This window comes from Notothenia rossii (assembly GCF_949606895.1).
Source record: "Notothenia rossii genome assembly, chromosome: 5".
NCBI classification, from domain to species: domain Eukaryota; kingdom Metazoa; phylum Chordata; class Actinopteri; order Perciformes; family Nototheniidae; genus Notothenia; species Notothenia rossii.
This window is the reverse complement of record NC_136903.1, coordinates 84,016,930-84,041,952: the sequence shown is the minus strand read 5'-3', so window position 1 is coordinate 84,041,952 and position 25,023 is coordinate 84,016,930. Positions and strand designations below refer to the sequence as shown.

Sequence of the window (25,023 nt, the reverse complement as noted above, 5' to 3'; positions counted from 1 at the left end):
AATCCGCAGCGTCGAAAAATGGGAAAAAAGGCGCGGCTTATAGTCCGAAAATTACGGTAGTTATAACGCACGCACGGTATAATACAGCAAGTGAAAAACAAACTAGATTCAAATGTTGCCAGTAGTAGATATAAAGTGGCAAACAAAAAAAAGATACAATAACCAATAGTTTTTCACAAACATATAAAAATTCAAATGTGTGCTTTTAAATGTTGATGTTCTTACCTGGAAACGTATCCCAACTAAGACTCTTTGTAAAAACTGTGCAAGTGGGCTTTAAGGAGACATCTATTTCTAAGAACATTTGTGAATGAGGTTAGACGTTTAGGAAAAGTTGGAAACTTGTGGCATCCAGCTTGTTCCAATGCTGCTTTGATCATGCTAGAACATCCCGGTACTTTAGTCATCCCAGGCTATGGAGGGTGAACTCTTAGTCGACTCTTCAACATGTATTGATCTGAGTGGTTTTAGGTCACTGCCCATGAGAGCACAAAGGGACTTCCTGCAGCTAAACTGGATCCCTGTGGAGTCTAGAAATGCAGACGGTAAATGATGTAGCCCCAAATGACTTATTCAACTTCTTCTCACGGGTCAGAGGGTCACAGTCACACACAGGTCCAGTGTTACAGATCTGACACTGGCATATATAGGAGGCCATCATTGGAATACGTTTCCTTAGTAGCAATACACAGATTTAAAAAAACAAAACAGTCAGGTTTAAAGTTGAAACTGTTGCTTTAATAAAACGTTCCCCTGTAAAGACAGTGTATTTAACGGACCTGTTTTGGCATGATAGGAAGTCAATCCTTGAGCCTGTTGTCAGTAGCCTGTTAATGCATTGCCCAACGTGAATATATTTTCAGCTATTGATTTTTTTTATATGCCGCTTTTAACGTACACTATATGTACATGCAGGTACGAGCACCCACACAGGTCTACAACAAGGACAGAAATGGATATAAGTCTTTGTTGTGTTTTCCTTGATACTCTTTTAATTGTGCAACCAGTGTCTTTTTTTAAATGAATTGTCATATAAACACCCTTTTTTCCCTTTTCTCTGCAATCTACAGTCAGCTCTCCAAATATGTTTGAAGCTCACTGGAACAGAAATATGATCTAATCTTAGCTATATTAAAAACTCAGATCAGGGGTGAAATTGCTTTTTATTTATTTCACATCATTTGCTCTCCTCTAGGTGTTGACTAAATGTTTGCTTTGGTCTTTCACTGATGGATCATTTGCTTTCTGCGCTCTGTTCAGGAGTTTCTGTCGTGCACACATCAATATTTCATTCATTCAGGAGGAGCAGGTAGAAACAAAACTGCAGTTCTTGGATGAGAGGATTCAGAGTTTGTGGAGTTTGGGCAGAATTTGTTTTGCAGCTTTTCACTTTCTCGGCGTTCATCAATTTGAAAAGCAGACTCTAAATAATGTGTCAGCCTGAATCTTCAGGGAAACATCCCTCATCAATTATTGGTGTAGAATGCTTCTCACTATATGGAAGATGTATTGTGGAGCACAGCACTTCTGATTGGTGTGGATGACTGACACACAAAAACAAAACAAAGAACAAAAAAAATTTAAAGAGAAAAAAATAAAATGTTAAAAAAATCGCAGGCTTTGCGATTTGATAATTTTTCGCGATTAATCGTGCAGCCCTAATTGTAGCCCCGTTGCGTAGTGTAGAAAAACTCTCTTTTTACTACATAGTGACAAACATAATTAAAGAGGCGCTTTTAGATACAGTGCCAGCTGCTGCATTCTTTCCTTTGAATCACCTGTGTCATTGAGCAAACTGAAAACCTTCCAAATATCTGCGCCGTTCTTTGTACTCATTTTAAATGCTGCGATCTGTCTCTCTGCCTGAGAGTGTGGATGACTCTGGGGAGTCTGGTTGATTTTTCTGTGGTGTCACATTACTCTGGAAGTGTCTGTGAAGTTTTCTCCTTGGTCAGCAGTGAGGAAAGTTTCACATTGACGGCAAGTCATACTGTTCCCCGCTCAGTTGACAGTGGTGCAATAGTTGCATCATCAGTGGCATCACTGTGAGCCGTGGAGATGAACTCTGTGTGGCTCTCACACCTTGTAGATACGTCTGTTCAAAGCAAAGTTCCCATCACACGCAAAGACTGTGTCCCACTGCGCATTCACAGGGATGACATGATGACATTAGACCTACTAACGAGCTGTTAAAGGGGCCCTATTATGCTTTGGGAGTTTTCCCTTTCCTGTAGTGTGGTATATACAGTATGTTTGTGTGCATGTAGCCGGCTGCAAAGGCTCAAATTGCACAGTGCTAGATAGATTTTTGCAAGAAGTTATAATTCTTCTGAATGATATTCCTATTGACAGCTAGTTTCTGTCACAAAAAGAGGTTGCACATTTAAATTCAGGTGTTGTTATGGCAACGCCAGTGGCCAAAAAGCCACATTTGCTGCTGCAAATACGTTCAAACATGCTGTTGACACGTAAAGCAGTTGTGTGAGCCGCCACTTGAGAATTGTAGTATTTTTTTAAGAAAATGTTTTCTTATGTCCATCTTCAAAAACTCTGAGTCCGACTGACAGTTTATTTTAAACATTGTCACAGCTCACAGGATAGGTACCTGTCAGCCAATAAGACAGATGTTTATTTCCATTCAACTCTCTGGTTGGTCTGGTGTCTTGCCTCTGTTGCATTCACTGAACACGGGAAATTACAATCCTGCCGTCCTCTCTTGTGTCATGATGAGGTTCAGGTAAAGCACGGTTAATGTATTATATTATTGACTCAATAATATAATACATGACTTTGAGAGTAGGCATATTAGTACAATTAATTAAACATACTTATCACGGCGACGGTGTAATGAGATTTATTTATTTTTTAAATAAAAAAATAAAAAGTAGTGGCTGCGGGGCCCTAATCGGCCGCTTATGTCGCTTAATGGGTCGGGCCGGCTCTGCTCACGCTTCAATCAGAGCAGGCTGGTCTCTGGTTTACGACAGAGGGTGAAAATAAGTGTTGCAGCTAGGGCTGTAACCAAATATTTGTTCGTTGGCGAACTATTCGGGTTTCAATTTCATTATTCGGATATTCTTTTTTTTTTTTTAATTCCCACATTTTTTTTTTTGCCCCTAAATATATGCTATAAATAAAGGCGAATTGCCATATTCTTATACTATATTTATGCTTTTTGATTGCACTGTTAAAATGCGGAAATATATACAACTCAGCCTGTGCTCCTGACATCGCGTTCACTCACGAATGCAAACGGCCCGCTTCACCTCGCTTCACCTCGTTTCACACACCTGAACACAAAATGCCGAAGACTTCAGCTGTGTGGGACCATTTTAAATTGGACGACGGTAAGAAGAAGGCAGTGTGCCAAATATGCGACAAGAAACTGGCCTAACACGGTGGCACAACAACTCTGAAAAGTCACCCAGATGCCGTAAGTAGTAGCCTAGCTTAGCTTAGCTGTTGTGAAGTTGCCATGATGAAGCTGGGTCAGTGTATGTTTTGGTCATTGGATTTTCTTTTCACAAATGGATATTCAAAAACGACTGGATATTTGATTTTCGTTTTCAAATTGAAAAGCCAAAATTGAAATATAAGGCGTTTTTCTTTATCATGGTCAAAAATTGATTTACTAAACTTAAAAAATGGGATGATTTTCATTTTCTACTTCTCAAAACAAAAAATAAAATCACTAGAAAACAGAAACAAAAAAAGTTGTCTTTCAAAATAAGAGCGCAGATGAGGACGGTCAATCCGTCTATCTACGGTCCATTTGTTTTCACAACGAAAACAACCAAGACACATATTGAGCCCAGAAAATGAATGTTATTAAGGGCTGGAAATATAATAGGCCAGTGTCTAAAATGGACAACATTTTTAGGAGATATACAGCGATTTTGCACTGCGATCAACTCAGCCGTCTCTCGAGTTTAACAGTATTTTTTCTGCCAATAGTTATTCGTGAGATCGACCCTGTTGGACTCAGTAGGCTAGTAGTGAAACTACTCCCACAACAAGTACTATGAAGTACTTACTGTGTACTTTTTGAGTAATCCTCTGTCAATGTCCCCTCCTGAGAACAAGAATGCATGTTTCTCTGCTATTTTGAATCAGTGTTAAAACACCTTTCTTCATGAGACTGATATTGTTGGACAGAGTATTTGAAGAGGATATATGGTAGACTTGATATCAGCAATACCTCCAGTCAGTAGTCCGGCAGCAGTATTTTTACTCCTTGGAAAGTCTTGCCCGCTATTTAAATTGACTTTGATTGAAGTTAATAACAATATTGATATTATATAGATATAGCATATTTGATGCAGTCTTTCTGAACACTTTTAAAATAAAATACTGCAAATTAAGAATATTTGTAATAGTGCCTTATCCCTCTATGGCATGACTTTTATTTTGGGAGGAAAAAAATGTTTCACCATGTTTTTTTAGGAGCCTAGGGGTCCCTGATATTATATCAATTATAAAATGTGACCCCCCCACACCCCTCAATCAGGGGTTGGTTTGTTGCTAAGAAGAAAGGACAGTAACAGAAGATCTCTGTGGCTTCAGGCTTGAGCGCTGTTCAAATGACAGCGCTGGTTTCCCCAAAAGTGGGCGGGGCTGTAAAGTGACTAGATTTTACTCTCATATATTATTCAAAACCATTCTATTTATTCTAATGTAAATTACATGTTGTTTTATCTTTTTATTTATTTGTTTTTATTTAAAATCGTATAATGTCGGACTTTTTTTGCCGTCTGTGAGGAAAATAAATGGGGCTCAGAGCCTCAAAATACTGAAATCTGCATTTTTGAAAATCTTTTTTTCCTTCTAATTTGTTATTCTTTTCTAAATAACACACAATTATCCTTGTTTTTATTTATTCGTTTGATTCTATAATCTTGGGCTTTTTAGCCGTAAATAAAGTCACCGGAAACAGACGTAGGCCTATAAGGGACATTTCGAGCGATACACACCACAAACCCACTGAACAGATTACCCAAGATCCTCAGCTTGAAGCTCGTTGATTGGATGTTTAACCGCAATGCATGTTGGGATATGATGTTAATGCGATATGATATCCGAAAAACATTTAAAAAATAAAAAATAAATCCTTTATTCCGAGTGCTCTTGCTTTTTTCTTTGAAAGTCATCACATAACGGCATTGTAATACACGGTCCGGCTGCATTAAATATTACAGATCTGCCGTAGTTCTTTATTTATAGAGCCCTGATGAGAAGACCTCTGGACAAACAGGAGAACTGCCGCCAAAACTGAATATGTGACGTGGATCATAAATATATCAACAATTAAACAACATCTTGCATTTCTTTTCACAAAATATGTCTCCTCGCAGTATCAATAGTAATTCGGCTGACTTTTATATTTGATCCAATTGGTAGTTAGGTTATATTTACACCATAACGGTGCACAGCTGATAGAAAAGGACTGATTTTCTTTGAATATAAGAATGTAAATACTGAGTTGAGAGAATAGTCAGGGGATTTGGGTGATGGGAGACACATCTATGGAATCACAATTTCAATAGCTTACCATTAAATGACGGATATGCCTTTCTGTCTGTGATGTTTTACAAATCAGATATTAATGTGTAGAAGTAAAACATGAGAAATAGTATAGCAATATCCTGTAAAATTATTTAAAACATGAATAAAACTACACATCTTCAGATGTTATACATACATAAGTGTCCTACACTAATAATAAAAAGTTATTATTAGTATGCTGTGTGTACCTTGTGTGCACCGCCTAGTGGTTAAAACACGTTATTGAATTATTTTTGTTGAATAATGTTATTTTTGTTGAATAATGTTATTTGATGACAAAAATATTAAGAGTACATACTTTCATAGGGGGAAAGTAGAAGGTCAATGATAGAAATATAAAAAATCAAGAAGATACTATAAGTGATCTCTACAATAAAACAGTTTAGTGTCGGATGTACAAAGATATTAATATGAGGATGAGCAAAACAGACAAACTAACTAACCTTTATTAACACATTAAGAATACTTTAGGTTAAGGTCTTCTTTTAAATAAGAAAAGACCTTTGGGGGTATCTATCTACAGATAAATATTAAGCCTGACAAAGTACTTAACGTCTAGTATATTGCTTTCCTGCAATTTTAACTATGTTGAAGCACTTATTTTAACTGATATTATACACATTAATTATTCTCTTATGTATGTAGATAGTATAAGAAATGTGCAGAATTTGACAGTTTAATGGTGGTGGTACAAACACATATTGATAGATGTCTTGTAATGCACTGTTGAGGAACCTGTGACCCAAGTTTTTCATTCATTGCATAACTACACCGTAGTTGTGTATATGATATGTCAATAAACCTTAGAAAATCTTGAAATCTTGAAAGGGATGTGCAAAATAGCCATTATATACAGTCTTTAATTAACTATTAGTAGAGAATAACGAGTAATGAATATACTTTATAGAGATCTGCAGATTTAGTCTTCTCAAGCACCAACTATCAAATATCTCTCCTGATTGTTGGCACTTGACAATCCTCTTTCCCTGAATTTTACTCAGGTGTAACTAAAGTCTGCTTTAAGGGTTGTTTATATTTCACATCATTAATCAGAATTTGCAAAGTAACTAAAATAAATGTAGTGGAGTAAAAGTACCAGGTTAACCTCTGAAATGTAGTGGAGTAGAATTACAAAGTAACAATGAGCTGTCATGTGGGTATATATTAATGCTGCGCATTATGGACACAAGCGATTTTCACCCATTTATTAAATACATGTTTTAAATGTGTACACACCAATGTGTTTCCTATCGCCTAAACCTCCAGGGCTGTACACAGTTTAATACTGTCAACTTCTAATTTGGGGAAAAAAGACATTTTCTTTTAAAACTACAATTCCCAGCAGAGACGTGCCATAGAGAACATGTTGTGAAACACAATAGCCAGCGTGTGTAGTTCTGGGGGAGCGTTCGAGTCCAGTTTGGATAGTCTGCCGTGTTTTCGTTCCATTTCAAAGAGCTTGACGCTCGGCGTAACCTTGGCCACTCCAACATCCAGTCCCAGAGCTTGAAGATTAATCACGGGGTTTGTCAACGGGACTCTATCGCATTAACAACACCACATCTGGCTTCACAGAGATCTTCTGTTACTGTCCTTTCTTCTTAGAGGAAGTACAGAAACACGTAACTCTGGATTTGTTTTAATGTTTGAGGTGCAATAAACGACACGGCAGCTTTTTGGCATGTTAAAACTGTTATTTTCTGCCTCGTCATTGAGAGTAACAGCTGGCTAAATTACAGCCTCGCCTACTGATTTCAAATGTGTGCTCTAAAATGATATTTATAAATGACTATGATCATTATTATAAGCAAGACAATAAATGGCAAAGATATTGTAACGATCACAAAGGGAGTCGGAAACAGGCTTCAAGTTATTAGGCTTTAATAACTCTTCTTATTTTCAGATGATCACAGGTTCATGTACAGCTTGTGGGTTCAACCTCACACACACACACACACACACACACACACACACACACACACACACACACACACACACACACACACACACACACACACACACACACACACACACACACACACACACACACCTATTTATAAAAGTAACTACGTCACAACTTCCACGCCCTCCCCCGTCTGCTCCCCCAACCACAGGCCCGCATCTAGACCAGCATCACTGTGAAGCTCTGTGATTGGCAGAGAGATGGGGGATGCCTGAGTGACAACCTCAGCATCCTACGTACGATACGTTCATAAGAATAGTAACGTGGGAGAAAATATGTTTCTCGCTAAACGTAATTGAGAATGCAGTTTAGCTCTGTGGGAACGTAATTTTTAGGAGACAGGGTTGCGGGAGGGGACATTGACAGAGGATTACTCAAAAAGTACACAGTCAGTACTTCATAGTACTTGTTGTGGGAGTAGTTTCACTACTAGCCTACTGAGTCCAACAGGTTCGATCTCACGAATAACTATTGGCAGAAAAAATAATAACAAACTCGAGAGACGGCTGAGTTGACCGCAGTGCAGAATCGCTGTATATCTCCTAACAATGTTGTCCATTTTAGACACAGGCCTATTATATTTCCAGCCCTTAATAACATTCATTTTCTGGGCTCAATATGTGTCTTGGCTGTTTTCGTTGTGAAAACAAATCGACCGTAGATGCACGGATTGACCGTCCTCATCTGCGCTCTTATTTTGAAAGACAACTTCCGGTAGCAGAATATGAAAAAACGGGTTTTTTTTGTTTCTGTTTTTTAGTGATTTTATTTTTTGTTTTGAGAAGTAGAAAATGAAAATCATCCCGTTTTTTTAAGTTTAATAAATCCATTTTTGACCATGATAAAGAAAAACGCCTTGTACTTCAACTTTGGTTTTTCAATTTTAAAACAAATATCCAGTCGTTTTTTGTTTTTGAATATCCATTTGTGAAAAGAAAATCCAATGACCAAAACATACACTGACCAAGCTGCTTTATCTGCCGTTCCATCAGTAACGTTACACATGATAAAATCGTGCACTTACTTTGTTTGGAAAATAGTTGCAAGCAAGCAACCAAATTGTTTTTTTATATTAGTTTTTCAATTTTATCCGAATAGTAAAAATAATAGGAGAAATATGGGAACATCTGGGGCTAAGGCAATTATTGGCATACAGTTCGTTCATTTATTTTTCGTTTATTTAAATACTGTTTACTGTATCAGTAACAAGTATTACACTGTTAGGCCTACTGTTACGGCTATGTTATTAAAAGTATTGTTGTTATAACAGAAATATATGTTTTGTATCTTCAGGTTGTAAAACGTAATTACGAGTAACGAGACGGAATTTGGAACCAGATTTGGTCCCCGGGCGCTGCACTGCGGCTGGGTTAAATGCAGAGGACACATTTAGTTTTAATGTATGCGAGTACTGAGACAATAATTACATATAAATCGTAATAGTATGCTCTTTCTGCCCTTCTGCTTAACAGCGTGTTGTCAGGTGTCTCGGAGTGTGTTATGAATTAAAAAACATCTCTCCGCACCGAATATTCGCTGCTAATTACTACCGAATATCCGGAGCCCGAAAAATGGTATTCGGGACAGCCCTAGTTGCAGCACATGAAGTATGAGAAAAATAAAGACCTGTTTGAACTTTAAAGCATATAAACATGTCACACTAGAGCCACAAAATACAAGTGTGAAACCTGGAAAATTAGCATAATAAGACTTTAAATGTGTAGATGGCACACTTATAACAAACTATCAACCACCTTTAGATATTTTGCGCCCACTCAAATTATGTTTACATTTAAAAGTCATCATTTCACACATTCATACAAAGCAGAGGCTGCCATACAAGGTGCCACCTGCTCAGGGAGACTTACATTCACACACATTCCCATAAGTGTCGTGCCTAATGGCTATTTAGCATGTTTACTGCACGGGTCGGCACTCTCATGGGCCACAGCTGCATTTATTTTGTCAGAAGTGTGGAGGCCAATTTCTACAAGAGTATAACTAAGAACAACACTCTTTCTTCCTTTTACAAAGATTCTCCTCGGTTAGAGTTTGATCAGGCAAAGGCACAGAGAAATAAAATGCCTCGACTGGAGAGGATCTGGTTCTCAGTAGTGGTAATGACATACAACTGTTCAACACCTACATTATATGCTTGTATAATTAGGATCTGCTTCATGACATGTTAGTCAAAATATAAAAAAAGTATTAATAAGACTATCAAACCACCACTTTGTTTTTATACTACTACTTATATAATTGAAAAAGATATGATGGATTATATACACGTCTCATATAAGTTAGCCTTGAATAAATACAGAATAAGATTCATTTTAGTAGATTTCTTAAGGTGTCAAATATGATAGCCCTTTGTAAAAGATTAACCCAACCAACCAGTGAATATTGGTGGTTTTTGGAGAAACCCTGCAGGAACTGTACTCATAACCAATAAATCACAAAAATCACAAAAATGGATTATCTGACAAGTAGACATTTTGCAAAGAACGATTGACCGTGCACAGTTAGAAAAAAAAGGAGGAAGTCATGTTATTAAATAGCGACAAGGAAGTGGATGGATAGATAGTTAAACAAGATTTTTCCCAAACCTTCACCCTGTGGTTATCACAGTAACCATGACAACCAAGGTTCCTTATCCTTAACGAAGACCCTCGGATCAGAAGACTCACCAGAGCATGGACATGTGTGTTTTGTCATTAATATATGGGTATAGGGCTTTACATCAAAACAACTGTTACTCAGGTTTTGCTCGAGTCAAACCAGGTCACTCTTTATGGAGAGGAAGGGTCAACTCAATAAGTGTCACAACCAATCAATAACATTTGTAATTTACAGCCCCCATTAAGGGGCAGTAGACGCAAACATAAATGGGGTGTGCATGGATCAGTTGAATGATAGTGCGTGGGCTGGAACGCAGATGTGTAGGCAAGGATTGATGGGGATAATGCCGAGCAACAAGTATATCTTGTATAAATGTCTTCCCTAATTATGCCTGTATGAGACCTAAATGATCGACTACTGCTTTGGCCCTAATTTATGCAGCCGGGATCATTACATTCCCAATGAGCCCTGGCACATTTTGTGCCTTGGTGAAAAATAAAATACAGACAAATCGGTGCTGTTGTAAATGTCTCAAGCAAAAATAAATTACAAATATTCTTACACATAAATTCAGCCTGTGGCATCCAACCAAGCTGAAAGAAAAGAAAGAACAAGAACAAATAAATGAAAAATATTTTATTTGACATAACTTCCCTGAGAAGAAGGCATTCAACCACATGGTAAATGTTTCAGCCTGTCGTTGTAAGGTGTTCCTATTGTAACGTCTTTACTCGCGAAAAAGAGAAGAGAACTGGGACCCATTTTGCAAGATTTGTTTAATAATTCAGCACAGCCTTAAACCAATTCACTTCAAGTGCCCAGATGGTGTTTTTATTAGGCAAATGCTCGATACTTGAGAGAAATAATTTACTTGGGTTCCGAAACTGGCAGGGTACCTTCGAGCCAAGCAGAGTTTACTGAGCAGAGAATGAGTAGGGGCGTTCTGGGTGCTAATTCAGAAAAACAATCATTTTAATGAATAGCATTGTGTTTGTGCTGTGGAGGCCGACGCTGGAGATCAGGGGGCATTCGGCCATGGTCACTTTCTGCACTGTACTGTTATAACAAGTTAGGTTTAAAGGCCTTATCTAGGCTTCAGGAAAATACATCAGCACTGACAGAGTATTTTTCTCTCGAGGACATGCCACATTCAGAACACTCAGACAATTTCTCACTGGAACTTTTTTCCTTTATGACCCTCCTTCCTGTCAGCAGCTGCTCCCATGTGAGGAAATGACAGGGACACATACACAGATGTGACTATATTTATTAGTCATTGTAAGGCGTGAGTTCTGAATCCTTGTTATGCAGTTTCTCTGCCAAGTTTTATTCCAGGGTATTATAAAAGCAGAATGTCCGGAAGGGAGATGAGTGAAGAAGAGTGTATTTCTGATATATCTGACCTTAAGCAATTCTGCCCTCTGGATAGAAACAACCACCGAGCTTTAGTCAGCTAGATTAGGAGTACTTCCTAATTATCAGCCTCAAGCTGTTTATTTTGAAGATACCATTTAAAGGGAAGGAACAGAAAAAGAAAAAAGTCCTTTGGAGGAGTTTTTTGTAAAATATTGTTAGAGTTAGTGTAGAAAATAAAGTCAAGTGAATGGCAGTGACAGGCAGACACTGGGCTGTGGTGATTGACACTGCAATACTGTCATATTCCTTTTGATGGGATTAAATTGTCATGACATCTCAGATATGGAAATTGAGCCGCTAATCTGAGGCTTTGGAAATGTCAACATTATTAAATTGTGAGAGCAGTTAAAGGCACAATTCACATTTGCAACTGCAAATGAATGAGTCTACTGTAAATTGGGTTTACCACGTTTTAATGCCTTTAATGTGTTGAATTGTATTTTTCAAAAAAATAAAATATAAAAAGTCAGAATTACATTTATTGGCCAGATCTAAGATTTCTTTTTTTCTATGTGGCTCTTGACCTCTTCTGTACATTTCATTTAATTTCAAACCTTTATTTAACCAGATTGGTCCCATTGAGATCATATCTCTTTTTCAATGGAGACCTGCATAATCAAGGCATTAAGATAACAGCAAATGTGTCAAAAATAACAATACAATGGAATAATTCATCAACATAAACTATTAACACATTTTCTATATTAAAGATAACAGGCTGAATATTGGACCAATTGCTTTGGCATCATTTACATATTCCCTGTAGATCATCTCACAGGCTACTGAATCGTTGGGCTTTTATTTCATTTGGAGCTTACATTCTTATCCCGCAGTGGTCTATCATAGCAGCTTTAATAAAAAGCTCATAACTCTTCAGCTCTTGGCGTACTCATACCGCGGATCAGGGGCAGAGGGGGTAACTGGGGTGTGAAATAGACTCCAGTTAGCTGATGGACACATGAAAAGCCTCGGATGGTTGCTTGTCACTCACACCGTCGTACCCGCTTTTTGCTCCATCTGAAGTGAAAATATGAATCTAAATTGCCTGAAAAATGCATTTTTCTCCCCAATAGATCCCAGAAGTGAACGCGGCATCATCACAGGGACTCAATTGAGGCGAAGATAGCGCGCGCTGCCCTGCCTGCTGCTCCTCCGCGCGGTAGGAGGGGTCGTAGTGACGCTGTCATCCAATGGGCACCGGCTTCCTCCGGACGGAGCGCAGCACCTCAGTCTCAGCGGCACTTTTGCGCCAGACAAGTAAGGACGGTCGTTCACTCAACACCCAAGAAGAAGAAACAGGGCTCCGGGAATTTACTGAGCTGTATTTGGCGGAGAAGACTCATCTTTTCCTCCTTTTTTCCGTACACGAGATTTTGCAAAGATGAACGTTGGCTGCGTCATCCTGGCGTGCACCTTACTTGTGGGCGCATCCTCGGTAAGATGAGTTAATATTTCTACACATCTTGTCGGCTAACGTACAGTGGAAGTGCTGCACTGCTGTAGAGATTACTTTGTGCTCTGCCTCTCGCTTCCTGCCCTGCAGAAAGTGTCTGAGAGACAGGATCACTTCCCCCGCAGCGTTGCGCTAAAGGCAGCGTGATAAGTGTAATAGAGCTTCACTCGGCGACGTTTAAGGTCAAGAATAGGTTTTGTCATAAGTGTTTTGGGGAGGTGAAAAAAGTCAGACAACTCTGTTTCCTTAGCCTCCCCATCCTCTCTGCTAAATGAACTGCAGTGCATTATTGCAGAGGACAGTGCTTCGTGGAGGGGCTTCCTTCTCCTTCTGTTGGCTGCGATCAACTTCGTTTACGCACGTTTACGCACTGTCATCCCTCATTTTCTACATCTCTTGGATAAATGGCTTAGTTGACGACTTGGTCATTTGGGTTGGAGCTCATTTTAAAGTACCACACTTGACACGTTTTCAACTTGAATAATGCTCTAACGCCAGCTTTATTTCCCAAATGTATGCTGTAGTAGTTTGTTGTGGATAGAGAAATATTGGGCTGCCTGTATAATGCAGCAAAGTGCACCATATTTCCTTCTTTTTTTAAAAACATAAATTGATGTGATGAATGAGATGTATCACTGTAAGTGCATTCTGTTGTGAATGAAATGCCTGCTGAAAGAAACTGTGTGCCTGCAAATATGCTTATAAATCAACAGTGTAATTCAATGCATTAGGTCTCTGTCAGACATGCACACACTCTCTCTGCTTCCTCTCGCTCACCCCAGCCAGCATGCAGTATGGATGTGTTAGGATTAAACATTTCCTACTAGCAACAGTCATCATCTGTATGCTCATTGACGTCATTATCACGACTTGTGTCATCAACACACGATGATCATGAGGGTAACATCTGTAACAGGGATAATGACGCTTATTATAGCACACAGTGGAGGTCCAAGTGTGGTGCAAATGCCTCCAGAGAGACTGTGAGGTTCAATATGAGTCTGAGGCTGCCAGATCAGCTTGTGACCCCGTGGCTGCGAGTCAATTTGCCGATGCCTAACAGCTCCTCTCGTTTTATCCCTCAGGGGAGTAAGGCAGGCCAGCCCCTCAAACCCCCGTGCAGACCAGGCTTCTCCCAGAACTTCTACACAGTGATAGTCCCCAGAGACGCTCTGCACGGCCAGAGCATCCTCAAAGGTAAGCTGGATCTCACTTATCCAACTGCTGATATTTTCCTACCTCTGCCCAGATGTGTCACCAAACCTCATAGTGTGATTGAGTGAGGAAGTGTGTGTCTATGCGTGTGTGGGGGCCGGGACATATATTATGGCGCGGGGCTCTCCATCACTCCTTAAGAACACTCTGGTTGTGGCTGTGCAACATAAGCAGCTCATCTAGAGCTCAGACTTACATATGTTCCAGCAGTTGTGATGCAGCTCGCGTTGAAAAACTCCTGGGATGTTATTAAACGACAGCAGGCGCGTAATGCATTCTGTTCCAGAGTCATCATTGGATACTGATTTTCATTGATGAATGAACACCTAAATTACACTGATTGCATTTAAAAAACATGTCCTCATTTTTTGATTGACTGAGCAGACAAAGCAGATTTCAAACGGCCTGTTCTTCCCTCAGCACGTTTTCAGCTGGAAGCCCACAACTTTTATTTTACTCCCCACTGTTCGGTGTATTACATGTTTCAGCTCTTTTATTCTTTCAGTTTTTGGAGTCAAGAAGTCAATTATGTTTTCGTTCGCTCCATTTCTTTGCAGAAAAGGCAGTGTGCCGAGTCTACTGTGAGGTTCATTTCCTGCCATTTGGAATTATGTTTTGTTTTTCTCAGCGTGTCTTTTATTTGTTAGTGAATACTTGCCATGAGGGAAACAAAAACGTTGACATCCTGGTTCCCAAGCCACATTATTGACAGATGAGCAAAACCTTTGTTACCTGGATGTGCTTCTACAACATTATATCCAACCCTCTATAATAAGGAAGTGACCCCCAGGATCAGGAGTACAACTTCGTTTTTGTCATATGGGCACAATATAAGTTAGTTCCTATTTCTTTCCTCCAACCTATTCTACACCTTGTACAATAAGCCCAGCTCTCCCCTGGCGGTTTGCTTTTATAGCCAAATATTGTCCATTAATACGTGAAAAGCTGTTTGCCAGGAGGAAATGGCCTTCTCAATGTAACAGCTGTTTTCCGGCTGCGAGCAAAACAATTGACTTATTCTGGAGGCTATTTTGTTGTTTAGTAGGCTGACAAGGACACTGCAGCCGGTCAGTGGGGAGCGAGGCTGCCTGAAGGGGCTCGGGGGGGGTCGAGGCGTCCGCCTGCTTGGAAATAGGCTGAGCCGTCCTTCCTGACCCAAACAATGTTAACAGAGAAGATGTGACTAGATAGACAATGCATGTGGGTTTCTCCTCCACGTTTCTGTGTTACATCCACGTCTGCCTGGTGTGGAATATTGAGTCCTGGTGTACATATTAGCTTTAAAAAAAAAGGGTTACAGCAAGCTCAACTGCATCAATGTGATTAACCTTATGTGCTACACCAGCTCCAGCTCTGATCCCTTATTACCTCCCCTTCCAGTGTTTCATTTTGTCTGTCTCCGTGTTTGTTCTTTGTGAAAATCAATCCGAGAGCCACTCTGTCCTCCCAACTGGCTCGTCGCATAGGGGCGGCTTACAGTAAGTCCTCGTGCAGTGGTGAATGTGGCTCTGCTGAAGGTCTGTGTTCAGTACAGTGGGATACAAAGCAGGGGGGAAAGCCTTTAATACTAACGCCACAATATGTATAACCCAAAACTGTCACTTTTCAAGAAGAATGAATGTGGGGGGATGAGTTGAGGGAGGGTCTGGGATGCTCCGGAGCTGGCTAAGGGTTGCTGGGCCGCTGTGGGCCGGGGCTGTTGTCTCCCTGGAGACAGAGAGACAGTGAGCGATGGGCGAGAGAATAAAGAGCTGCGGACTAGCAGGTGCAGAGTGAACCAGGCTGAGGGTTTCCAGAGGCTGAACAATGTGTGGAGCACAGCACTTTTCATACTGAGGTGGAAGGGGGAGTTGTTATTCTTCTATCTTTTAGTTTTGATTAGTGTGGGTACTTTAGGACAGTCCTGACAGTTACACCTTTCGAAGTTAAATGAGATTTCAAAATGAGTCCTTGGTGCTCTTGTTACCTGAGCCTCATGCACCATTATGTGTGCTTATAGGACCATACTGGTGTTTGATCACACTTTCCATTACTGCTGACCTTTAACCAAGGCCTGGTGTTACCTTAAATGAAGCATCATGGGACAAAGTAAACACTAGACAGTAAGACATGAGTGGAGAGAGTGATAGGGTATGACGTGCAGTAAAGGTCATCAGCCGGACAGGAATAAGAGATGTTGCACTTCTTGTTTCACTGTAGGTTATAAGGGCACTCCTACCTGCAATTGTATCTGCATTCAGTACAAATAAACAGTAATGAAAGTGATTTTCAAGCCTTTGATAGAGGCTAATCTTCTCCCTTTTCCTTGTGACCCTTTTATACCCAAATCATATCCGCTCAGCAGTAAGAACAGAGCATGACGTTCTCTTCTTAGTTTCATTTTTTATGATAATAAAGCCTCAAGATGTAAAATTCCAGATTTTCATAAGAACATTGTTTTCCTACATTTTCTGACCCTGCAGATTTATATTGGAACCCATAAGGCGTCCCAACTCACAAGTGGAAACAACAGCTTTAAGCTATCTTAAAATATTAACTTGGAGATAGATTTCTTCCTCTGGAAAGTGGGAAATGGAAATGAACACACTGAGGCAACATTCAAAATCAAAACAGCACGTCTTTTGAATATGGCCAACAGTGATTTTAATGACAGTAAAAAGGTAGCAAAAACACTACATTTTGCGAAAAAATAGCTGTCGTCCTTGTAGGTACAGAGGAGTGTCCATTCAGAACCTGAAAGGTCATTGTTGAATCGTAATGCATCATTCAGCGCCCCCTTTTTGTCATTGCTCGCTTGCTTTATAGGTTAAAAACTCTGTTATTGCTTTGAGGTTGACCATAAAAGACCTTTGTTTAACTAAGTCACAAATCTCTGGCTGCTGCTAAGTTGTGCTGAATAAATCATCGCATGCTTCCATGGAGATGTTTGTCTGGGAGCTTGGTCAGGATTGGAGGAGGGGGGCTGTGGCACACAGGCGCGCAGACAGCCGGGCTTTGAGTCGCGGTCCGTGCAGATTCCCGCTGTGGGCAGATAAGCCATGAAAAGAAATATTCCAGTGATTGCACATCGCTGTGTAAACCATCACCTCGCTCCAAGAGCCGGAACAGACACCTAGGAACACGGACAAGAGGATGTGGCCTCGGTAGAAAAAAATTGATTTGAAACACAGTTCAGTCAGGATAGTGTCTCCTTTAAGTCACTGTCAAAGCATATTTGAAAAGACAGCAGTGATGAGCTTCACCCTTTGCCCCTCTCCAGTCCTGAGAGACAGGGAACAACACAGTCTGTCTCACTGCATCTTTTACTTCATGTCGCCCAGATTATGTTACGAAAAAAAGGACTTTGACGGATTTAAAGGATTGGAGATCCTTGTTTTTGGAGAGAATTGGGCTTTGGGGCTTTAGAAATGAGCTAAGGGACACCCTTTGTGTAAATGAGATACAATATTGATGATCCCTTAATGTTTTCTGACAGGCAGTATCACAACATGCGTGTAATCTTCAACCAACATCCTGTGCTCTGCCACTTCAACCCTTCACCGCCCTTTCCAAGAGAATGGGCTCTATTTTTATTTTCACTCCATCTGTTGTCTCTTGAATCACAGGAGATCATCTCGCTCCATGAAAAAATAATTCACTTAGGTGTGTTTTTCTCGCTTCCTTCATCTCAGGGCTTTTAATTTAAATTGGGTCTTTCTACTGCAGTTAAAAAATTGCACACACTCTCTCCTTTAATCTAAAAGATTAATTTGAGGAGGCTTCGCCAGCTTTGGCTTTCGGCATGGATTTGCTATTGTTCAATCCATCTGTAAAAGTTACACATGCAAAATGACTTGTAACATGACCCCAATTAGACTACAGCAGGAAAATCTGGCAAGGAGCCATATCTGCTTTGAAACAGCCAGCTCCGTGTTCGCTGTGCTGTGGAGAACTCCTGACTCCTAACCTACTATCCAAACTGACAGGGCTTTCATAAGTATGTCCAGCCCAAGAACTGAGTGGAGGCTGGGGGGGCTGGGATTACGTTTCCAGGCATTTGATAAGCGGGATGCCATTTTCCTTCTGACTCAGGGACGTCTCTCTTGTCCTCCAGAGAGTCTTTCATGTGTGCAGCCAGGACCTGCAGTCTGTGGCGAGCTGATAGAATACAGGTACAGAAGATGAGCCACATCATTTCCCTTTATCTCACCTGCCTTCTTACCAAACCAAGCTCCGCCGCTATATCCATCGAACTCCCTACAACATGACATACATGCTGAGCCAATTCAATCAAGTGAGGCCACCGAAGATACAGTACATGCCACAGCGGAATCCTTTTCATCTTGTTTTCTAGTCATTTCCTCAGTAGAGGTAGTACGTTTAAAAAAAGAAAAAAAAAAAGAGAATTTGATCAAACCGGCTGTCAGCAGAAATACTATTTCCTCTTGTCAAGGCGTCCATGTGAATTGTATTAGTTCTAGTGCTCTGATCTCCACTGAGCTCCTCTCCCTGTGTACTGGTATTAGCCCCCGTGTGATGGTCGGCCAGGTTCATGGCATAAGTTCTCATGGAGTCTCAGGTTCATGGCATAAGTTCTCATGGAGTTTCACTACAACTGGGATAGTTTCATTGCGTTCCCCATCTGGTGCCCACCGAGACACGAGCATGATTCATCTTAACCTCCGTGCATACATGTGAGAAGCTGTCAGAGACAAACCCGGCGTCTGCTGTATTTCAAAGCCCCTGCACGGCCTCTGTATTCACTCCACTGACTGAGATTATGCAGTAGATCTACATTTCCTGACAACACCGAGGTGAGCTAATTGTGCCCTGTGTTATGTTCTGACCTTCTGAAGACGCTAACCGCGATATTATCAGACCTCGGATTGCATCTGCGAGAGCTGCCGGCTGTGGGTTAAATCATGGAGTCATTATAAGGAGAGGAAGAAGCACTTCTGATGGTATTAGCCAAAAAAGAGAGTCCTTGGCAAGGGATTAACGGATAAGAAAGACACTTTGTTGAAGCAGGAGCGCAAGACTTTCTACTGCAATTTCTTTAGGTGAGACAAGGGCAAATTTAAGTGAATTTTTTTATTTATATTTCTTTGAAATGATGGTTTAACCCTCCTGATGATGCCTCTCTCTGCATATGCTATCAAAGAATGTAGCAACACGCAAATATTGGAGGAAATCAACCCCCACGTCTACCATTGATGACCTTGTATTCTGTCATTACTATTTGCATTTGTTATCGAATGCCTTTTTTTTAATTGGCTGCCCTCCATCAAAATCAATGTGTATTAGCGCTTTACTTCTCGGTGTCCTTTAACGATCGGTGGCCTCGATTAAGACTATTGGATTTTGTGTTGCAAGGCAGAAATGAATAATTTTCAAACCGGAAGACCTCTGTTTCACCTTTTAGCTGCAAGTGTAAACCACAATGCACCAGTTCATTACAAAGCCCCCGCCCCCTCTTTAGGCATGCAGGATTTACATGTGTCTGAATACAAATCAGGTCTACAGTGTTGCAGTGGTGTTTCTTCAGCTCAGATGATTCCCTCGAGTATTATCCCGCTTGTTTGTATTGTCAAGGGTCAGGGTAGATTATTGGATACCACATTATTATTACAATTAATATAAAAAAAGATAGGGCTTTGACTTCAGTAGCCTTGAAAAAGAAAAGTGAAAAGAAGAGAGCTCATTTCAAACCCCTGTTGGAAAATAATGTGGAGGGGCTCAGTTTGAACACATTTTCTATTTATGTTATCATCAGTCTGGAAGTGTGGCAAGTTTGAGTCTTGCCAAACTTTCTTCCTCTCAGAAAAAAATAGTTCGAGAAATAAAAATACATAATTTACATATTGTGTTGTTTTGGTACCACATTTGTGTTTCTGTGGTTCATCTAATATTTGACCATTGGTTCCCCAGTTGAACTCTGACTCTGTAATGTGCGCTCTGGGTATGTTATAATCACTGGAGTGGATCTCAGGCACTTGGAGAGGAGCTTTGTCCTCAGATCCATCCAAGCCTCCTCCTCCTTGAGACCTAGAGAAACCTGTAATCATCCCTCACCACACACACTACTAATTCATCACATTCACTTGCTGATTGCTCTGCTTCAAAAGTACACTACTTTACTTTTGTAATCTCCACAACCATTTTCACAATCATTTATTTTTTTAACGTGTAGAAATGAAAAGGTTGACATTGTAGTTTAACAAGCAGACATACAATTTGGACAAGACACTCCCACACTGATTGTAAAGCCGTGAAGCTCACACACCATCACCATCCAACTCTTAACAAAACTACAAGGGCCTCCATCAAGGCTAATACCCTATCTTGGGATGTTAACTGATGATAGTGTGTTTATCCGCCCCGTAATTCAGATTTGATGCTTTTTGCCTTTGCCTACGCTTAACCCTCCTACTGTCGTCAACATTGCGGCAGTAGTTTCTTAGTAATCCTTCTGTGAAACAGACCGAAATGGAAAATGTGACCTCCTTCGTAGGCGATTTCTAAATGTGTTTTTTACCGTTGGCAAAGCTAGCAAAACAGCTAATAAAGAAAATAAAAATAAGACCTCTTGGGGAATACTTGGAGCCACATTTCTTGCTTTAAAGTTTTTTTTCTTCCTTTTCAAACAAATACCAGAGCAATGCGCCCACTGAATGCAGAGAGGCCCAACTAATACTAACCCTCCATCAACAATGTGGCAGAAAGCACGAACTGACCACCATGTTTTACATTTGAGAGCATGTCAAGAAGATCTCCCTCACCCTAGATACCCTCTTGCTAATTATTTTAGTATTCCTTCCCTACCCCCTCTTCATTCCTGAGTCACGGGCTCAGGGGGACATATGGCCTCTCCCTTTATTGATGAATTATGGCCAAGCGGTTTGACCTTGTGTTGCTACTTTACCTCTCATGTTCTCCAACACTCATATCCTCCGTCTGCGCAGTGAAGGAGATGAAAAACATGGCCCAATCAAAATGATTTACGTTGGTCTTGACTCAACACATAGATTCTTCTAAGCTGCTGAATGCATCTCCAGAGGGCTGCTCTGTATCGTACTGTACAACCATTTCTAAAGCCACGGGGCTTTTGCTATGCTATCGCCTTAATTAAAAGAATACACTGTCAAGATGCCTTTGTTCTTCCAACTCTAATATCAAATAGGTCCCTTGCCAGAGAGCAGCTTGTGCTCTACTCGGTCCTTTGGATGTGTTCAGCCTTGAATCTATATTTGATCAGGGCACTGGCGTACTCTTGTTTTAACCACTCTTTCTTCTTCATTTTTGTTGAATGCATAAACATTTATTTTTTGTATGTAGAAAAAAAACACAGTATAGTTTGTGTTTTGTGTGTGTTTATTTGTGTGTGCCTGTGTTTGTAGGCAGTGCTCCATCCAGAGAGTGATTATCTTAAATGGAGAAATTAAAGGATTACACACCAGCCCAGTAATCCAGCTGTCAATCTCACGGCTCATTAGTAACCAAAGGAGAGGAATGAGAGAGAGAGAGAGAGGGAGAGGGAGATACACAGAGACCTGTTTATAATGTTTCAGCTTGTCAATCAAACAGGAATTAAGGTTTTCTGTATCCCTATATTAACAACTTTCATTATTAAATCAGAGGCTCCGGTTTCACCTCAGCAGTCGTGATGAGATGCCTCAGGGTTTAAGAAATATTTTCACTCAGATTTAGCTATAAAATTACATTTTCCACAGACTGAAAAAAATGTGCAGTTTATTCAATTGCAAATAAAAGCAACTGGAGGCTTTTCATATCATTTATCATTTCTGTTCAAAATCTGATTATTTGCCATCTTGAATGCGCCATTCTTACAAGCGGGTTGTTGACTAGCAAACCATTCAACTAGTACAATTCATTAGACTGCATTATTATATGTACTGGACAATACTTCAATACATTAGAATACAGTTTTAGGACTAATATTGTTACTTTCACATTTGTCCTTCTAGTTAAACGTCTATAGTGCTATGAAAGTTTATTACTGCTGCCTAGGGATCGCATTTTCAGCTTTGCTTGTTTGTCCATGTTTGGGCTAAGGAAGAATCAATTAAACTCTTGAATGAATCCAAATGACTGGGCAGATACACAAATTATGTTTCATTTCCATTTCATTTCGAGGCAATTAAATTCATCTGATGTCTGAAAAATCACTTTCCAACTAGGAAAATTCCCTGAGTGCCCTCATAAGAACAACACGTTCTTTTTAATGCCCTCAGCAATAAAGTACAACACATTCTCTTTGCAGTATCCATGTTGTTTCAAAAGTACAACTTGAAGCTCATGAATACCCCACAGAAGGGAGAATGACTAGCTAATGAAGGAATACAGCTACACTGACACATACAGTACAGCAACATACAACCTGTGAGTGTGCCGCCGATTAGCCTTGGTGTGGAAAGATATACAGCCTCTCGGCCATTTTTCACCGTGCTGTGAGGCACATAAAAGAAACCGTTTGGGAAACGATGGCACCATAAAAGAAAATAGAAACACAAATCCTGCCTCCATCATGGAAAAAAGGGGGAAATTGCTTCTCCTATGGTGGGTTTTGGATTTGATTGTGTCAATTTGCTGTCTATTTTGAACTAAAAAGCGGGCTGGGTGCGGGCTTATTGCTCAGGCACAGTCACTTGGTGATGCCCACTGCTGGGAACTAGTTCTGATGCAGCTCATCTCATTGCATTTCATTTAAGACTCACCAATCTCTGTGTTTGTGTTTTTGCATTTTTCACAGATTGTCCATTAATGTGTTTCAATCTCCCATGAAATTGATGGGAAAACGTTCTTTTAATCCTATTCCAATGTTTTAAACAAGCATTCTAGGTGTATTTCATCTAAATGTGTGTTACCTCTGGAGCCAAATCTGGCAGCATTGTGACAACGATTGTTACAACAGCAAATGAAAGTCAGTCACACTTTCTGCAGACGGTCTGTTTGAAAGAGCTGGCTGGGCTTCAGATGGCTGATTTGGAAATCACAATACAGGACCATGCTCCTTCCTGTTGTGATGCAGATTTGTCTGTGGGAGGCTGACAAATTTGTAAATATGCTTTGCTGACCAGAATAAACAACAGATATCACGCCGTGGATTTGTGATACGACTAAATCCGTTCTGCTTCCTGTCGCCTCTCATCTACATGTCAGTTAAGAATTTCATATTTTTACATTTTCTATTGCTTGCCTTACTTTTTTACCATGAACACAATATCCGTCTATCTATCTGTTACTTTCTCTCTCTCTAAACCTGCGAGATCTCATCACACTACCTCTGACTCCCTTATGAATCCATTTCCTCCAAAACAACGACACAAACCGAAGCATGACTTACTCGTCTGATTCATATTTAGAGCCGCACTCGTACAAGAGCAGGTCACAAACACAGCTTGTATCCCCATGCACATACACACGCTTTGCGTAGAGGTTAATGCGTAGTAGCACAGGCCCCTGTAGGTATCTGCTCAAATGTTAAATGTGCCATTATGGTATTAGCTTTGACCTCCTGATGGGTCTACATTATAATAATCCACCTGGAGACCTTTGTATTTCTGATCTCTGCCGGGTAACGTGCTCACAGTTAAACTGCCAAGGGAACAAAAAAGAGATTATTTTCTTTTTGTACCTCCTGCTCACTTCTTGACATATTTGTGCATGAATTGGATCGAGGCGCACTGTAAATACTCATGAGAAGATTATAGCCATCGGCCGACAGCAGTCAGATTTCCACATCGAGCATCATTACCATGCCAAAGATGTCCCGGTTGCACACACAAAAGTGTCTTTTGTAGTTCCTGGATAACAAGAACAGGGTTTTTTTCCTTCAAATATGCGTAAGCTTGACGTATGGCGTTCTATCCTTTATTTAGTAAGAGGTTGGTAATTCATAGAAGTACAGAGGTACGTCTGGGGTTGAGGGCCCCCTTTTTTTTTTTTTTTTTTTTTCTGTGGCCGTTTTGCTGGCAATGTGCAACGCAGACACATGCTGGTAGCATCGATCAGAGCTTCTGAAGAATCACAATTTTCCTCCCCAGCTCCACTCTGTCTCTCTGTGTGCCTCCCCCCTTTCTCCAGCTCTTTCTCTTGTCTCTTTTCTCTCTGTTGCCTCTATAGGTTTTCAGATAAAAATAATAGCTCTGAGAACCAACAGAGGAGGAGGGGGGGGGGGGGGGGGTTGTTGGTGACAGTGTTTGCGCTCTGCACCACAACCCAACAGTAAAACAATAAGAGGCAGTCTGACTAACTGTGGCCTCTGGGAATCAACGCCTTCTTATTGCCATAAACAGCAATTTAGCCAGGGTAAAACATCGGATGCTATATTACTGTGTCATTATGATTACAACCACACGGCTGTGGCAGAGTGAATGATGGCCCTGGCACCTATTTAAATGCAGCGTCAAATTTATAGCTGTGTAAACCAATCTGAACATCAAGGCTAACCCAAATGATGACACGTCAGAGCTGCCACCGAAACATGACAGATGTTCCACACCAGTTCTGTAATTTGGCGCTCATCTATTGCTGGTTTCTGCATTTGTTAAAAGCAGAGCGATTGTTATGCTGATGGAATTAGCATACAATGCCTCATGTCTGTACCGATGCATGTAGGCTTTTGATTTGCAGCCCACAGGTTAGCGGCTGAACATGCTGCAGTCATTTCTAATCTAACCGTCTATTTTCTGACCAGAGGACATGGAAAGCTTTGAACAGCTCTCTAAAAAGTATCATTATGAAGCCGAGAGTTAAACGTCCTGCTTGAATAAGCTCTGCTGGCCTGCAGAGCCAC

At 40.4% G+C, this 25,023-nt stretch overlaps 1 protein-coding gene across 3 annotated transcripts in view; it reads left to right on the top strand.

The window, feature by feature from the left end:
- cdh4 (cadherin 4, type 1, R-cadherin (retinal)) overlaps positions 1-25,023 on the top strand; it is a 301,749-nt gene that overhangs the window by 77,351 nt on the left and 199,375 nt on the right. For 2 of the 3 annotated variants that reach the window (XM_079682215.1, XM_079682216.1), the window contains exon 2: positions 14,099-14,210. In XM_079682215.1, the coding sequence (XP_079538341.1) occupies positions 14,099-14,210 (112 nt within the window). Of the gene's footprint in view, positions 1-12,633; positions 12,996-14,098; positions 14,211-25,023 lie in introns of all 3 variants that reach the window. The other variant, XM_079682217.1, reaches the window with a different exon arrangement.